This window comes from Chiloscyllium plagiosum, unplaced genomic scaffold, assembly GCF_037043375.1.
Source record: "Chiloscyllium plagiosum isolate Xiang-an unplaced genomic scaffold, Cpla_swu_hap1 HiC_scaffold_22, whole genome shotgun sequence".
Classification (NCBI taxonomy): Eukaryota; Metazoa; Chordata; class Chondrichthyes; order Orectolobiformes; family Hemiscylliidae; genus Chiloscyllium; species Chiloscyllium plagiosum.
In genome coordinates, this window is record NW_028270160.1 from 17,568,135 (window position 1) to 17,585,222 (window position 17,088).

General features: G+C 44.5%; 1 protein-coding gene across 4 annotated transcripts in view; it reads left to right on the forward strand.

Moving 5' to 3' along the window:
- LOC122561259 (uncharacterized) overlaps positions 1-17,088 on the forward strand; it is an 83,964-nt gene that overhangs the window by 21,285 nt on the left and 45,591 nt on the right. For 3 of the 4 annotated variants that reach the window (XM_043712885.2, XM_087998808.1, XM_087998810.1), the window contains exons 10-22: positions 718-861; positions 1,314-1,481; positions 2,244-2,312; positions 4,157-4,237; positions 4,940-5,008; positions 5,489-5,641; positions 6,779-6,859; positions 7,384-7,425; positions 8,525-8,668; positions 11,515-11,718; positions 14,869-14,889; positions 15,834-15,851; positions 16,179-16,205. In XM_043712885.2, coding sequence (XP_043568820.2) covers positions 718-861; positions 1,314-1,481; positions 2,244-2,312; positions 4,157-4,237; positions 4,940-5,008; positions 5,489-5,641; positions 6,779-6,859; positions 7,384-7,425; positions 8,525-8,668; positions 11,515-11,718; positions 14,869-14,889; positions 15,834-15,851; positions 16,179-16,205 — 1,221 coding nt within the window. The remainder of the gene's footprint in view (positions 1-717; positions 862-1,313; positions 1,482-2,243; positions 2,313-4,156; positions 4,238-4,939; positions 5,009-5,488; positions 5,642-6,778; positions 6,860-7,383; positions 7,426-8,524; positions 8,669-11,514; positions 11,719-14,868; positions 14,890-15,833; positions 15,852-16,178; positions 16,206-17,088) is intronic. The other variant, XM_087998809.1, reaches the window with a different exon arrangement.

Below are 17,088 nucleotides of genomic sequence, written 5' to 3' on the forward strand. Positions count from 1 at the left end.
AATGGTTCCTCCTGTGTCTGTGTTCTGAGGTTGAAACACGTGGTGAGAAAATATCCCCCCTCCACCCTCCTGACCCACACTCCCTCCCCCATCCTCCTAGACTGGTACTGCGAATAAATAGCATTGTCGGTGACTAGTTGCCGCCTTAATTGCAGAATGTGGGATCCAGCTAAAGGGAGATGGAATGGTCAAAGCACTGTGTATCTGCAAATCTATGTGTATATCTGTGTGTGCTTGTCCATTTGTGTGTACATGCGCACTATGAATCCAGGTGATTGTCACTCTGTCCATATGTGTGTGTTGTCTGCATGTGCTTGTGTATGTGTGTACACATTACATGTTTGCATGCACTGTTTACTTGAGTGTGTGTGTGCGCACTGTGTCTATCTGTGTGTATGCTCGTTTGTCAGTGTCTATGTGTGTGCATGTTTGCGCATGTACGCTGGTGCATGTGTGTGTGGTCTGCAACTCTCAGATACGGCCTCCCCTTGTTACATTCCCAGCCCCCAGGATAAATACCGGGACGTTCCTCACGTTCTGATTTGTCACAATATTGTACTGAATGGCTTTTTACTACTTCATGTCTCAGGAGAAGATGAGCTTGGAGACATTACTGCTCTTACCTGTAGCGTGAGTGGATTCCCTCAGTTCTAGATCAGGATGTTGTACCCTGGGGGTCCCAGGTTCTGATTGGTCCTGTTTTGTTACTGTACTCAGGGACAGAGTTGGATGATGTGAAGCGATTGTTGAAAGGCAGCCGTTCGGCCAGCATCAGTCCACCTCGCACAGCCACAAACACCCTGCCATACCCCAAAAAGGCCGTTGTGGAAACCAAGATGGTGAGCGCAAGCACACAGTCAGGTGAGTGAGTGTCTGGACTGAGGTCAGTGTAGGTTTACTGTAACTTACCTGATTTTAATCCCAAAATGAACCTGAGCTATTTTGTTTGTTTTTTATGTAGTCTATGACCTCTTTATATTTCTTGCCAAATGCACTACCCCATACTTATCTATATTGTGAAAACATGCACACAAGCACAAATAAACCTGACTCTTATTCCTAAATCAGTCAGCAACTTTCTTCAGGTGAAATATTGAATCTCTTGATCTCCTTTTCTTTCTCACTTCCTTCCTTGGTCTCTGTCAATCTCTTTCCATCTCTCCTTATTTTCTCTGTCCATCCTTCTCTCTGCTTCTCTGTCCCTTTACCTTGTTTCCCCTTTCCATCCATTCTTGAGAGCTTCTATCTCCCCTTCTGACTAGGACATTTATGAAACACAGACCTTGTGATGATTGCTCCTCTCCATTTCCTAGTGTCTGGGAGATATGATACTGCTATCCTGAATGCTGCTTTACCCGCCTACATCTGGACTACGTCTGTACCGGCTGGTGGCTCCAACATCGGAGTGACAGAGTATCGCAACAACCTCTCCTCGGCTGGGACACAGGTGTTCAATACAACAGGATCCACCTCTCTAATGGGTAGGTACTAAACCTCGACACCAGAGAATCAACACCTCTCACTTTTCAGAGTCCCTGATCAGGAACAGTATATACCCAGCAATTAACAATGTGTATTGTAAAATATATGTTATACCCAGTATCATACTGTTGTCATATAATGTCCAGTTCATACCCAATAGTACATAGTGTGTTATTATAGAATATGGGTTGTATTATTCCTAATTAAACACTTATTAGACTATATAAATATATATATTCACACAGTTATACCCAGTAACACACGGTGTTATTCTATAATATAGACTGTATTACACCAAGTATCAGTATGTTACTTTATAATATTTACTGTTATACCCAGTGACACACAGTGTGTTGTTATAAAATCCCAGTCACACACTGTACCATATAATATATAACACTACTGAAGAACTGTGAATGCTGGAGATCAGAAATAAAAACAGATACTGCTGGAAAAGCTCAGTAGGTCTGGCATCATCTGCGTGGAAAAATCAGAGTTAACATTTCAGATTCAGTGATCCTTCCTCAGACCTGCTCGGTAGGTCTGAGGAAGTCAAGGTTAGTGGTGCTGGAAAAGCACAGCAGGTCAGGTAGGGTCCGCGGAGTAGGAAAATCAATGTTTTGGGCAAAAGCCTTGGATTTCTCAGTGACTGTGTAGGTAACTGTGTGCGTGGGTTCAAGTGGTTCTGCTTCTAAACACTTTCGCTCGAGGCTCGTTTGACTCAATGTCAATTGATTCTCAAATCATTTCATTTTTCATAGCAAACGAAATCCAGAATAACAAAGCCACAAGCTCAGTGACGGGGACTGTGGGAGTGACCACTTCAACAGGTCAGTTGACGGACTAATCAATTTAGCTGATATTCAACACTAATGAATTAATGCCCTGGCCTTTGGATAAACATCACATAAACTTCTGGAAATCTCTGTTTAGACTTCGCCTGGAGTCCAGCATTCTGTTCTGAGCTCCTCAAATTTACTAGGAATTTAGTGGAATGGCCCAGCAAAAAATCACCAGAATAATATTGGGATTTGCAGGGTTAAATTTTGAGTTGGAGGAGCCAGTGGTTGGACTGGATTCGACAAAGGTAAAAATCACACAACACCAGGTTATAGTCCAACAGGTTTATTTGGAAGCACTAGCTTCTTCATCAGGTGGTTGTCTAGAAACGGTAGTTTCTGGTGGGGATGAGGTTGGTGATGTTTCCCGAAAGGAATACTCAAACATTCTATTCAGGTAATCTTCCCTTGTGTGACACATAAAATCAGAATCCAAAATCTGCTGCGCTGTTCAGGGAAGTTGTACAAATATAGCTGGGTGATAACAAACCATATTAGGGCCAGGCCATTGAAGGGTGACGTTAAGGAACACTCCTTCCTCTGTCTCCCATTTAAAATGAAAATAGGGAGAAGTCTGATCTCTGAGAGAGTTGTTAGTCTGTTGAACCCTATTCCACAGAGGGGAGTGAAGATTGGGTCACTGAATAATTTTGTTACTTTTGTCTATTGAACTGCTCTTCCATTGGATGGGCTCTGTAAATTTCAGCATATCCTGAATCCTGCTGCCCAAGTCATAACTTACGAAATCCAGTTTCTTTATTACTGCCTGTGTTTATGGATGCACATTGGCTCCCTATGTGACAGCTCCATTTTAAAATTCTCCTTGTTTTCCAATTTCTCCATGATCTCACTCTTTTAAGCTCATCCACATCAACAACCCAGGCAGCTCTCTGCACACTTGCAATTCTGGCCTCTTCTGCAATTTGCTTCGTTCCACCATTGGCAGCCATACCTTCAGCTGCTTGGGTCTTACACTCTGAAATTCCTTCCCTAAACCTCTCTGCCTTTCTCAGCATGCTTCTGAAAACTGACCTCTTTGACCTCAGTTTAAAATCCTGCCTGCCTGTGAACAACCTTCTGTTAAAGGCGTTTGCTTTATTTGTTCATGAGATCTGACTACAGCACCATTTATTGCCCATCCCTAATTGCCCAGAATTGACAACATTGCTGTAGGTCTGGAGTCTGAAGAAGATCCTGATGATGAGGAGGTCGGGGAGCCTGGGAAAGAGTGGGTCAGGGAACCTGGGGGAGAAAGGGGTCCGGGAGCCTGGGGGAGAGGGTTCAGGGAGTTTGGGGGAAGAAGGGGTCAGGGAGCCTGGAGGAGAGGCGTCAGGGAGGTTGGTGGAGAAGAGGTCAGGGAGGTTGGGGGAGAAGGGGTGAGGGAGGCATAGGAGAGGGGATGTGGGAGGCTGGGGAAGAGGGGGTAGAGAAATAGGCAGAGATTCTCCTCCCTGGCAGATTAGTTCCCATCGACTTGGCTGCCCAGCCATCATTCCCCACAGTGGAGAATTTACGCAGACACAGGCACAGCAGTATTTGCAGCATGTACATTGTGAGAGCTGGCTATGGAATGCACTTCTTTGTCAGCTTCATAATCGATGAGCTTTTTGACCAGGCAGTTTCAGGAATAAGTGTAGGCCTCAAATCCTATAAAATAACTTTAAACACAAAATAAAGATCTGGTTTCTGGCAGCTGCCGTCTCACCACTTTGCAGTTGTGTGGGCCCAGCACCACTGATGGTCATCTTCACAATAAATGCAGCTGTCTCCAATCACTGCTGACTCTATTCCCATCCTGCTCTAACTGTGCATGTTGTCTTCTGTCTTGTTGACAGTTCAAGGGGTTCAGAACAATCTAACAGCCACATCCAGTTTGGTCACTAGTCCGACACAGACCCAGACTAATTCCAGCTCAGGTGAGTAAAGCACCAGTCACCAGCAATAGTGCCCTCTTCACATCTCAGTGCATTGTTAACAGGATTAGAGTCTAGCAGGGAAATGGGCGAACCAGTAATTTGGGCAAATGGGTAAAGGGCAAAGCAGGAACTAGTGAAAGTGGGTAACAGCACAGCCCAGAAGCTTTAAAGAAGAACATAATTATGTTGGAAGCTGTTCAAAGAAGATTCACTAGGCTAATACCTGGAATGAGTGGGTTGTCAAATGAGAAAAAAATGCACAATCTAGGCTTATATCAACCTAAGTTTAGAACAGTAAAACTTAACTTGATTGAAAAATGTAAGACCCTGGAGAGTATTGATACAGAGTCAGCTCCTTCAGGAACTACAACCCAGTGAGAATCAGCACCTTTAGGTCAATAACCCAGTGAGAGTCATTACCTTCAGGAATTGTATCCCAATGAGAGTTAGCTCCTTCAGGAATGTATCTCAGTGAGAGTCAACATCTTCAGGATCAATACCCAGTGAGAGTCAGCACCTTTGGGATCAATAATCCAGTGAGAGTCAGCACCTTCAGGAACTGTATCCCAGAGATAGTCAGCACTTTGAGTGGAATTTAGTTGGGTGAATAAATGTGCAATTAGTTCTGACTTTTGATATATTCATTTGTTCTGACTGTGCTTATTTCATTCTCTCCTCGGTTCTCCTTCACTGTCCCTCCAGCAGTGGGGATGCAGAAGAACCTTGTTTTGAATTCCAGTGGTGTTACCATGGGCCAGACTAGCTCCACAGGTTAGTGAGTAACACTGTTACCCTGCCATTCCCAAAAATCCCATCACACCGATACCCTGGCAATCCAGGCATTTCCAGCATGCTGCTCCTCTCAGCACAGTTTAGAGGGAATATTGTGTGATTATTTCTCCTCTCATTTAGTCATTCTCATTTGTTCTGCTTTCACCCTCTAATCACAACAATATCTGCGGATTGCATGTTGGGGAGTTTGGGATCAGATTATTTTGGACTTTGGGATCGGGATGTGTTGGGGATTTTGGGAACAAGATGTATTTGGGATTTTGGTGATGGGAAGTGTTGGGGATTTTGGGATCAGAATGTTGGGGATTTTGGGATTGGGAGTTGCTGGGTTCAGGACCGGGATGTGTTGGGGATTTTGGATTCGGGAATGTGTTGGGGAGTTCGAGATCAGGATGTGTTAGGGATTTCAGGGCTGAGGTTGGAATAATGAGTCACTCTTTACAATGTTTCACTTCATAGTGGGCTCCACTGGCACTGATGACATTTTACAGAAAGACTACAAGTTTTTGCTGCTGGAGAAGGAAAACACTCCTCCCAAAAAGGACACGGAGCTTCTGATCATGACCAAGGACAGCGGCAAACTCTTCACCGCGTCTCCTGCCACCTTCACTGGTAACATGCAAAACTGCTCACCAAACAATTCCTGAACCCTGACCCAGCTAGAGACAACCACACCCTCCCGACTCATATCCAACTCAACACCCACTCTAGCCTGTCTCAAATCTGAATTCAAACCAACCCTGCACCCAACCCCAGGCAAAACCCAACTGTGGACTACATTGCCACAGACTTCAGTCTGGCCATAACCAGGCCCAGTACTTGCCCTTAGACTGCTGCTGTCACAGTAAAATAGCACCTGACTGCTTCCTCCATCCAGGCTCAAGAACAGTCTCACGGCCAGAGGAATCTCAGAACTCTTATCTCTCGGTATTAAATGCTGGACAGGGAACAATGGAAAAGCTTCAATGGAGCTCAATGCCCTGAACGAGGGAGGGATGATAAACAGCGAGGGTTCTTGCAGTTGACCAACCACTTAGGAGACTCTAGGAGACTCCAGAAACCTGAGTAGGTAGCAGGAGAGGAGAGAATGATTTATTAAACTGGTTGGGATCATAGTGACCATTCCACACAGGACTGAGAAGTGACAAATTCCAGACCACGTCACCACTTAATATTCACACTGAGTGAAAGTCCTGACAATTCCAACTGGAATCAATAATTTCCATAGGGATACTATGAGATAGAGATTAACAAAGAGGGCAAAATATTAGGAAGAGGAAATTGAGTTTTAGATGTAGAAAAAAATTGGTGAAATTAAAAATGGATGGGGAAGTGGGAAGTGCAGATTCCTCTCAAAGCCTTCACTACAACTCTGTGACCTAAATATGCACCTGCTCACCTATTACACCACCTCCAACTCCTCAGCATCCCACAGTCCTCTTTTTCTCTTGACTGGTCTCTCTCAAACCCTTTTCACTTTTGTATACTGCCTCAGCTCCAACCCTATCACACCCTTCACCTGCTGTATGTCTCTTACACTCATAACCCTCATGTCCCCTATGCTCCTCATGTTCATTGTCCCCTCACACCTTCTGTGCCCCACAGACCATCTCCGCACTTTGTTCACTCTCTGGGCAGAGGGAAACTGTGCCACTAGTAGACTGGATGACGTTAATCTAAAGGGTTTGGGGGCGCTCGATCTGGAGTGAAGGTTGGCTGGTTAATTTGATTCTAATTTGTGTTTCACAGCGTCAACCACAGATGACACATTGAAGAAAGAGACGTTGGGGATGAGCAGCACTGCACCAAGGCTAAAGGGTCAAACAAATGGTGAGCAGTGGATAGAACAGGTCACTCAGCACCTCCCAGAGTTTCACTGGAGCAATGTCTGAGATCCCATTTCTCTATGGCTTTATTTCATGAAGCAATAACATTTTTAATCGGAATTTAACTCAGAGTTTCAATTAAAGCTTTTTTTTTTGCTGTGGCTGTCTGATACCTGCTCTCTTTCTCTCTGTGTATAGCTATGTAATGTTCTATTTTTCTATCTGATACGGTCTACCTCTCCATCCAACTTTCTGTCTACCTTTCCATCTGAGTCTATCTCTCCACCTGACTTCTCTATCTGACTCAAGATTAAGGTGGTGCTGCAAAAGCACAGCAGGTCAGGCAGGATCCAAGGAGCAGGAAAATCAACGTTTCGGGCAAAAGCCCTTCATCAGGATTCCTAATGTACCCACTTCTGCCTTCTCTATCTGACTCTCTGTATCTGATTCTCTGTCTATGCCTCTCTTTCTCATTGTATCTGATAATGTTGTTTGTTCACTGGTGAATATTTGTTTCTATTTATCCAGGAGGTTTGAATATGGCGACTAAGGACAAGGCAACGTATGCAGGTCAGTGAAAACACGCAGTTGTTTATGTCCCATATTGCCTGACAAGCCGAAACACTGAGCTGAGATTCGGTGATCATTCAAAGCACAAAGGTTGTGAATATAAAGAACTCTAAGGTTTTGTTCATGATGAAGGGGCGTTTCAGGTCACCGTGCATGTCTCATGTATTTGGAAGAGCTTTCCAATGAATCTTCTGCCCAGCTGCTCTCTCCTCAGCACCCTGCATGTATTTCATAAGAACATAAGCACATACGAAATAGGAGCAGGAGTAGGCCATCGGGCCTGTCAAGTCTACTCTGCCATTCAATAAGATTATGGCTGATCTTTTCATGGTCTCAGCTCCACTTACCAACCTGCTCACCATAACCCTTAATTCTTTTACTGTTCAAAAATCTATCTATCTTTATCTTAAAAACATTCAACAAGATAGGCTCAAATGCCTCACTGGGCAAGGAATTCCCAAACCTTCTCCAATTCTCTTTGGAAAGTTTCTAGTGAAACTGTTTCCACACGCCTTTTTAGACAACGCATTCCACATCATAACGGCTTGTGTTAGAAAACTTCTCAACTTGCCCTCTGGTTCCTGTGCCAATCTCTTTAAATCTGTGCTTGCTTGTTACCGACCCTCCTGCCGCAGGAAATGGTTACATTCTGTCAAAACTATTCCCGATTTTGAACGCCTCAATTAAATCTCCATTTAACCATCTCTGCTTCAAGGAGAACAATCCAGCCTTCTCCAGTCTCTCCACATGGACTGAAGTCTCTCAATCCTGGTACCAAGCTGTCTCCAAGGCCTTTACATCCTTCCCAAAGTGTGGAGTTTTGTAAATTTTCACTGCAATGTCTTCCCAGTTGTATTGTGGAGTACTATTACAATATAATGTGGGATTAGGCCACTACTGAGGTTGATGATTGGTCATGATCTAAGATGGTGAAGTAGGTTTGAATATATTCCAATATATTCTCTGCCTCCTCTTTATAAAACACAGAATCAGACACCTCATCCCCCAGTATACTGCTTGCCTGTCGACCAGCCAGCGGATGGCCCCATTCCCTAGCTGTATTGATAATTTCTCTTGTTTCCTGTGCCTCTACTTGCAGAGATCCGATCGAGTGAGGAGAACGTGGGCTCCCTGCCTTCCTGGTGCTCCTGCTGTCGCTGCTGCACGTGGTGGAAGTGGCTGCTGGGACTGCTGTTGGCCTGGTTACTGCTCCTAGGCCTCCTGCTTGGCCTTATCGCACTGGGTAAGACTGGGGGTGAGGGGAGAGGGGGTGAGGGGAGGGGGTGTGCCACAGGGGCCAAGGAATGTTGGGGGAGCGTAGAGAGCAGGGATCTTAGGGGAGGGACACAGAGCCGGGAGCTTGGGGAGGGTAACAGAGCAAAGGTCTGGGGGAGGGTAACAGAGCAGGGATCTGGGGGAGGGTAACAGGGCAGGAGTCTGGGGGAGGGACACAGAGCAGGGGTCTGGGTGAGGGTAACAGAGCAGGGATCTGGGGGAGGGACACAGAGCAGGGATCTGGGGGAGGGTAACAGGGCAGGAGTCTGGGGGAGGGTCACAGAGCAGGGGTCTGGAGAAGACTCATAGAGCAGAGGTCTGGGGGAGGGTCAGAGAGCAGGGGTCTGGGTAAGGGTCAGAGTGCAGGGGTCTGGGGGAGGGTCAGAGAGCAGGGGTCTGGGGGAGGGTCACAGAGCAGGGATCTGGGGGAGGGTCAAAGAGCGGGGGTCTGGGGGAGGGTCAAAGAGCGGGGCTCTGGGGGAGGGGCACAGAGCAGGGGTCTGGGGGAGTGGCACAGAGCAGGGGTCTGGGGGAGGGGCACAGAGCAGTAGTCTGAGGAGAGGCAAAGAGTGGGGACTGGAGATATTTCTTCACTCAGGTAGTGGTGAGCTTGTTGAATTTTCTCCATACAAAAAGTTACTGAGGCCAAAACATTGTTTTCAAGCAGGAATTAGATACCATTGTAGGAGCTATAAGGATCAAAAGCTATGGGGGTGAAAGCAGAAACAGGTTATAGAGTTGGATGACTAGCTGTGATCATATTGAATGGTGGAGCAACCTCAAAGGATTGAATGACCTACTCCTGTCTCTCCTTTCTATTTTCTGTTTCTATACTTCAGTATAATTTGGACAAGTTGAGTGAGTGGGCAAACACATGGTAAATAAAATTTAAGGTCAATTATTGTGAGGTTATCCACTTTGGCAACAAAAAACAGGAAAACAGGTTATATCTATCTGAATGGAGATAGATTGGGATAAGGGGAGTCGGAACTGGATCTGGGTATCCTTTTACATCGGTCTCTGAAAATAAAAATGCAGATGGTGAAAGAAGCAAATGGCATGCTGGCTTTTATAGCGAGAGGATTTGACTACAGGAGCAGGGATAGCTTGCTGTAATTATACAGGACCTTAGTGGGACCCAGTAAGTATTGTATGCAGTTTTGCTTTCCTTATCTGAGGAACAATGTTCTGGCTATGGAGGAAGTGAAATGATGGTTTACCAGACTGATTCCTGGGATGGCAGGACTGATGTATAGAGTTGGATGACTAGGAACTGGATCAGTTCTGATTATATTCACTTTGAAGAATGGGGGGAGACTCTTATAAAAAAAACTTATATAATTCTAACAGTATAGACACAGGAAGGATGTTCCCAATGACTGAGGAATCCAGAACCAGGGTTCACAGTTTGAAGACACAGGTTAAGCCATTTAGGACTGGCATGAGGAGAAATGTCTTCACCCAGAGAATGGTGAGCCTGTGGAATTCTCTGCCACAGAACGCAGTTGAAGCCAAGGTATTGAATGCTTTCAAGAAGGAGTTAGATATAGTTCTTCAGCTAAAGAACCCTAAGCAGAAACAGGGTGCTGAATTAGATGACTAACCATGATCAAAATGAATGCAGAGCAAGCTCAAAAGGCCAAATAGCCTACATCTGTTCCTAACTCCGATTATTCTAAGGTGGCTCACCTCAGGAACTATGATTGGGCACTAAATAGTGGCCTTGTCAGTGATGACCACTTCCTGAGGACAGTTACAAATCAGTAGACTGAAGAACTTGGGCTGGATCTTTTCCTGATTGGTTAGGTGTCGGTGAAGGCAGTGCCTCCATTGGTGTGACGCTGTTGTGGGTTAGGGTTTATGGTGAGCTCCTGGCTGAACCAACCATCAAAAGAGAACTAGCCACAGTACATGCAGGCAGCTAGGTGAGGAGTCATGGCAATTTGTAGTAGGTCAGGGAAACATTGGAGCTTTTCAAACTTTGAACCAAAGTCTGGGGATCTTGAACGTTTTCTGCCTCTGCCCTTCCTTGGCTGGTTCCAGGCCAGCAGTTTTCCTGGTGGGAATAACTGAATGTAAGGGAGGAGAAAATGTGAGCTTAATTCTCCTGCACTGATCCTACTAGGATCAAGGGGAAAATCCAGCATTTGTGTATTGATTTTGGTGGTCATGATTTGGAGGTGCTGGTGATGGACTGGGGTGTACAAGGTTAAAAAAATCACACAACACCAGGTTATCAGGTTTATTTGGAAGCGCTAGCATTTGGAACGCTGCTCCTTCATCAGGTGGTTGTGATGGTTGAAGGAGCAATGTTCTGAAAGCTAGTGCTTCCAAATAAACCTATTGGACTATAACCTGGTGTTGTGTGATTTTTGATTTTGATGGTGTGGACAATGGTCTGGAGCAGGGGAGTGGTGAAGGGGAAGTGACCACTTTGATTTGGGTGTAGTCTGGTCACCAGGTTGCCAACTCTAATTGGATGCAACTCTGGGAATTCATCACGTGATCTCTTCCCTCCAATCACTGCAGCCTGGTGAAATAGACCCTATTCTCCAACTTTTTATCATTATTGGAGAGAAGTGTGAAGAGAAGCATAGTTAACCCCAGGGATTTTACTCCTTCAGCTTCATGTTGAATTGCGTTGGGGATTGATCTACAATTCTTTGAGAATCCAGAACAATCCTAGAGGAATGGGAACCTCCTCAATCTAGTTTTCTAATCATTTTTGTTTTGGCTCCAACTGTTCAGGTTAAGCCCTGATTGGCAGTATGATTGTTATAGTGACCACTAACCTATGTGACTCTATTTCTGCAGCGGAAGAGGTGAGGAAGCTGAAATCCCGTGTCAGCGAACTAGAATCAAGACCAACCTTTGGGAAGCTGATTTCTGATGATGCCAATATCCCGAAGAAAGAATTAGATAATGAGCTGGGTACAGCAGCTGGTGGCTCAGAAACAAAGATTGAACATAACCTATGGAACCGGATAAAAAACAAATTAGACACCCCAGAATATCAAGGTGAGAGTGCAAAAGTCCTGGTAAAATGGCCAAAGTATTTGGTGTTTGGAACATTGTTAAATGCAGTGAGACTTCCCCATGATTAATGTTTAAAATCAAGATTATTCCATCTGAAATCAGCAGAAAATCTCTATTTCTAACTCACCTGCTCCCCATATATCTCCATCCCACCTCCATATCCCTCAATTCCACCCTTTCCCCAAATCCTTCAATCCCACCTCTTCCCATTTCCCTCAATCCCATCAAGACTGTTGTGAAAAGGACAAGGATGGATCTGAAATCTGAGTTCTAATTTGGGAGTAGGCCAGTTTTAGTAAGATCAGGTTATGATTTGGCCAGAGTTGACCGGGAGCAGATACTTTTAGCTAAATCTGTGTCAGAGCAGTGGGACCCATTCAAGAAGACAATAGGAAAGTACAGGGCCAACATGTTCCAATGAAGATAAAGGATGGGACCAACAAATCCAGTGTACCCTGGATATCAAGGAATAATGATTGGCTAAAGCGAAAAAGGGAGGCTTGTGGCATATACATGGACTCAAAACAGCAGAAGCCTTAAATGCGTATGGAATGTGCAAGGTGAGCTTAAAAGCAAATTAGGAGAACAAATAGGGGGCATGGAAGAATAATAATAGGTAAAACAAAGGAGAATCCTGAGTTATTTTACAAATACGTTAAGGGAAAGAGTAGGGTCCATTAAGGACCACAGTGGCAATTTGTGCATGGATGCAAAGACCATGTGTGTAGTTTAAATGATGTTTCTTGTGAGTGAGATGATGTGGGTATAGAAATCAGGGAGGAAGGCTGATACATTTAAAGAAATTAGCATAGAACGAGAGGAGGTTCTGAGTGGTTTGCAGTCTGGAAAGGAGAGAAATCTGCAGGGCTGGATGAACTGTATCCCAGGTTTGGCAGGGGCACTGGCAATAATTTTCAATTCCTCTCCAGCCACAGGAGAGGTGCCAGAGGACGGGAAGACAGCTAATTTGGTACCGTCATTCATGAAGGAAGGAAGGGATGAATTGGGAAACTGCAGGCCACCAGTCTAACCTTAGTGGTGGAGAAACTATTGGAAGCAATTCTGAGGATTGATCTGCACTTGGGGAAGGAGGGATTAGCCAAGAACAATCAGTGTGGTTTTGTTAGCAGCAAGTCATGACTAACCAACTGAAGTGAAATTTTTGAAAAGGTGACAAGATGTGTCGATCAGGGCAAACCTTGTGAAAAGGTCGCACATGGGAGACTGATAGCAAAGATAAAAAACAATAGGATCCAAGAAAATTTGGAGCAAACTGGATCCAGAATTGGCTGGGTGACAGTGGGTGTTCGCCAAGGAGAGCTTTTGTGACTAGAAGCAGGGTCATTACTGTTTGTGGTATATAAAAATTATTTAGACTTGTACGTAGGAGAGTTGATCAGTGAATTTGCAAATGATATGAAATTTAGTGTAAAGTAGTGAGGAGGATGGCCTTAAGTTACAGGAGGATATAGATGGGCTGATCAGTGGCAAATGGAATACAATCTGGAGAAGTGGGCAGGACAAACAAGATGAGGGAATAGATGATGATCAATAGTACCGAGGACCAGAGAGACCTCAGTGTGCATGTGCACCAGTCCCCTAAGATATTGGCATAGGTTGATAAAGTGATTAAGAAAGCATATCAAAGACTTGTCCTTTTTAGCTTAGCTTGGAGGTTAACAACAGGGAGGCTTATGCTGGTACTGTGTGAACTTCTGGTTAGGACACAACTGGAATATTGTATGTGGTTCTGAACATCACATCATAGGAAGGATATGGTTGCACTGGAAAGAGTGCAGAGCAGACTGACCAAGATATTGCCTGGGCTAGAGAATTATAGTTTCGAAGAGAAATTGGGTAGACTAGGTTGTTTTCCTTGGAGCAGAGATGGCTGAAAGAGGGGCCATGATTGAAGTGTATCAAATTATGAAGGGCATAGACAGAGTAGACAGAAAGGAACTTTTCCCCTTGGTGGAGGGATCAGTGACCGGACGACACAGAGTTAGGGTATGGGGCAGGAAGGCTGTGAGGAAAACGTTTTTCACTCAGAGGGTTGTGGGAATCTGGAGCTCTCTGCTTGTAAGGATGGTAGAGACAGAAATCCTCATACTATTTAAGAAGTATTTAGACGTGTATTTGTGATGCCAGGACATACAAATATAGGGGCCAAGTGCTGGAATATGGGATTAGAATAGTTAAGTTGTTTTTGACTGGCACAGACTTGGTGGGCCAAAGGGCCTTTTCCTCCTATCCTTCCTCCTATCCTTCAATCCCATTTTGTTCATATCCCTCAATCCCATCTCCTTTACATCCTAATCCCACCTCCTCCATTTTCCTCAATCCCCCTAACTCCCATATTCCTCATTTCCACAACCTCCCCCCACCCGTATTCCTCTTTTCAAAAACATTGTTTATTGTCTCCTCTTGCCATTTTCACTGTCAACACAATTATTCTCTTAGTCAGAGAATTCCTTTGTGTTCCTGCTGCCCTGAATTCTTTTCTTTTTTTGCTTCATATAGGCTGAGATTTGAACCAAACTTGAGTTGGTTAAATATTCGAGCTCGATAGATTACTGTCAATACGCTGTTACAGGGTGAGACATTCAGTGCGATGCTGGATAGAAAATGGGGAGACAGAGATGTACTGTAACATGTGTGGATTAGTCAAAGCCCACGTTAGTGCTCTGAAGAGCTGGGTTCAATTCTCACCTCTGTAGCTGGTGGAATTTAAATTCAATTAATCAGTAAATCTCGAGCTTGAAGCCTAGTCTCTGTAATGATGACCAAGCAATTGTCATTGATTATTGTAAAAGTCCAACTGGTTCACCAAAATCCTTCAGTGCAGGACGTCTGCCATCCTTAGCTGGTTTGGCTGCCATGGGACTCCAGACCCTCTTACCTGCCCTCTGAAATTCAAGGGCAATTAGGGATGGGTGGAAAATGTTGGCCTCACCATGAGACCATGAAAGGATAAGTGAGTATTGACCTTCAGCACTCAGCGATTTGTTAAATGTTAGTGAAGATTCCAATTTAGAAATTACTTTTAAGTAGCAGTTACTAATCGGGAAGTGGTCATATTAATTTACCTCTGTGTTTCTGGCCAGCACTGATTCTCATTATCTTTCATTACAGAATCAGTGCGAGGACGACAGGGTGAGTAACTGACACAACAAATCTTTCACTATATTTGACTAGAAGCTTTCCAGCCCCTTGTTGATTTGCTAGGAGATGGATTTGGGGAGAGGGTGGTAGTACTGGGAAAATAAGGGATGCATCCCTCTGCTGAGGAAGTTTTCCATGGATAGTCAGGGATCTGAATGAGGTCCCTGCATCCTAGAGGTGAGAAGCCAAGTTAGAAAATTGCAGACGAAATTCGGTCTTCTTATTTTGGCAAGGTCAACATTTTGTGCCCAACAGCGGAGCCCCTACCATATAACAGATAGCCATTGCCATGGAGACAGCTCCCTTAGGGAGTCCAGGAGGCCACTGAAGCGTAAGGCTCCATATCCCAAAGAGGAGGCTAAGGTCAAGTGAGTCCATGTTTGCAGCTAAAACAATAAACAATCCTCCAGAGGATTCTCCCTCCTTCGATGGACCAACTTTCTGTGGTCCTGATCATTTCACCTTGTAGAGGCTCTTCTCCAAGGGGAGCCCCATGTTGAGGTATCTACACTCTCCCAATGAGCCTCAGCACTGCCTATCTCTGCCCATGGAGCTGGTGAGGCTCCAGAGCTGACTGGGTTTGTACCATTAAGAGACAGTCCACCTCTTTAATAGGACAGAGCAGAGGTGACCAGTTAGGAGACACATTATCAGTAAGTGCAAACCCGAAACCTGCATTTTCTCCCCATTTTGGTTTTCCAAAGCTTGTTGGAATGTGAACCCCAAAGTCGTAGTTAGCTCTGTCAGAGAGCCAGCAGTGATATTTGGGCCTAATGGCTGCCTCTACATGGTGTGACTCTGTGTACTGTCTATGTATTCTTCTAGCTCTTTCTCCCCACAGTATGACAACAATTCTGTACTCTGTTCCCTGACCCTCTTCCCTTTTGTTGGTGGTTCTAAAAGATATTCTTTATGTTCTGTTGCCTTTTTAACAGGTTCTCCAGGGATTAAAGGTAAGTCAGAAATTTACTTTTTACTCCATTCCCCATTCATCACCTGGTCACTCTCTCCCTGTATCTAACTCTCTCTCCCTGTCTTGCTTTGGTCTCTCTCTCTGTCTTTATCTTTTTTTCTGTTTCTGAGTCTCTCCCTTGCTCTATCTCTCTTGTTCTCTCTTTCTGTCTTTCTCTGTCTCCCTCTCACCACGTTTCTCTCTCTCTCTGTTCACATTTGAGTCTGACTTGCTCATCTTTTCCACTTTCTCCCTTTCTATGGGTCTGTCCCATTTCTGTAGTCGTGTTAACATTTCCATTTACCTGTTCCTGTTATTTTATTTGCAGGTGAACAAGGATTTCCCGGAATTCCAGGTAACTTTAATTTGAGTCACAGTTATATGTATTCTTTGCATCATTCTATCAGATTGAGGTGTGTTTGTAAGAATAGAGAAATCTCAGGAGTATTAAATGGCTAATTGGCCCCATTCATTTCAGAAATTAACTCCACCCAGCTCCTTCCTTTACCTCTCAATCATGCCACTCACTTTCTCTGATACCACAAACCCCAAACTTCATGCTTTGAGACAGGGACTTTGAGATTTTGCCTCTGGTTATTTTGCTAATCATTATCACATCTATGGCCTCTGCTCAGGGACCCTCCTGTCAGTGGAATAAGTTAGTCCTTGTCTATTCACCGCATGATTTTGAATGTTCCCATGAAATCTCCCTTCTCTGACCTTAGGAGAACTGATTCCACATGAACTGAACTCCTTCATACCTGGTACCATTCTAGTAAATCTCCTCTTTACCTTCTCCCATCCTTGACATTGGTCTTGACTGCACACAGTCCTCCAGCTGGGGCTGAGGCAAGTACAGCATCACACCCTCATTTTTGTCTTGTATGCCTCTTCAGAAAGTAAGAATCATATAAAGTTTCAGTACCATGGTAATGTATTCTCTAGTTCATTTTCTCTTTATGGAATAAGGTCAGTGTAAACATGGTTTGTTGATAGAAATATCGGGGTAAGATTGAGAAATGGTAAAACAAGAAGTTTATGTTGCAGAATTCTCATTTCCTGTTATGCCAGTTCTTATTGGGCAGTGAGCCTCCCTACCCCCAGCTCCTATTGGTCAGTGAGCCTTTCTGCCCCAAGCTCCTATTGGTCAGTGGACTGAGTCGTAGCTTTTTACAATCTCTATTAATGACTGAGACCAAGAAACTGAGTAACGTAGCGAGGGTTGACCATATATACAG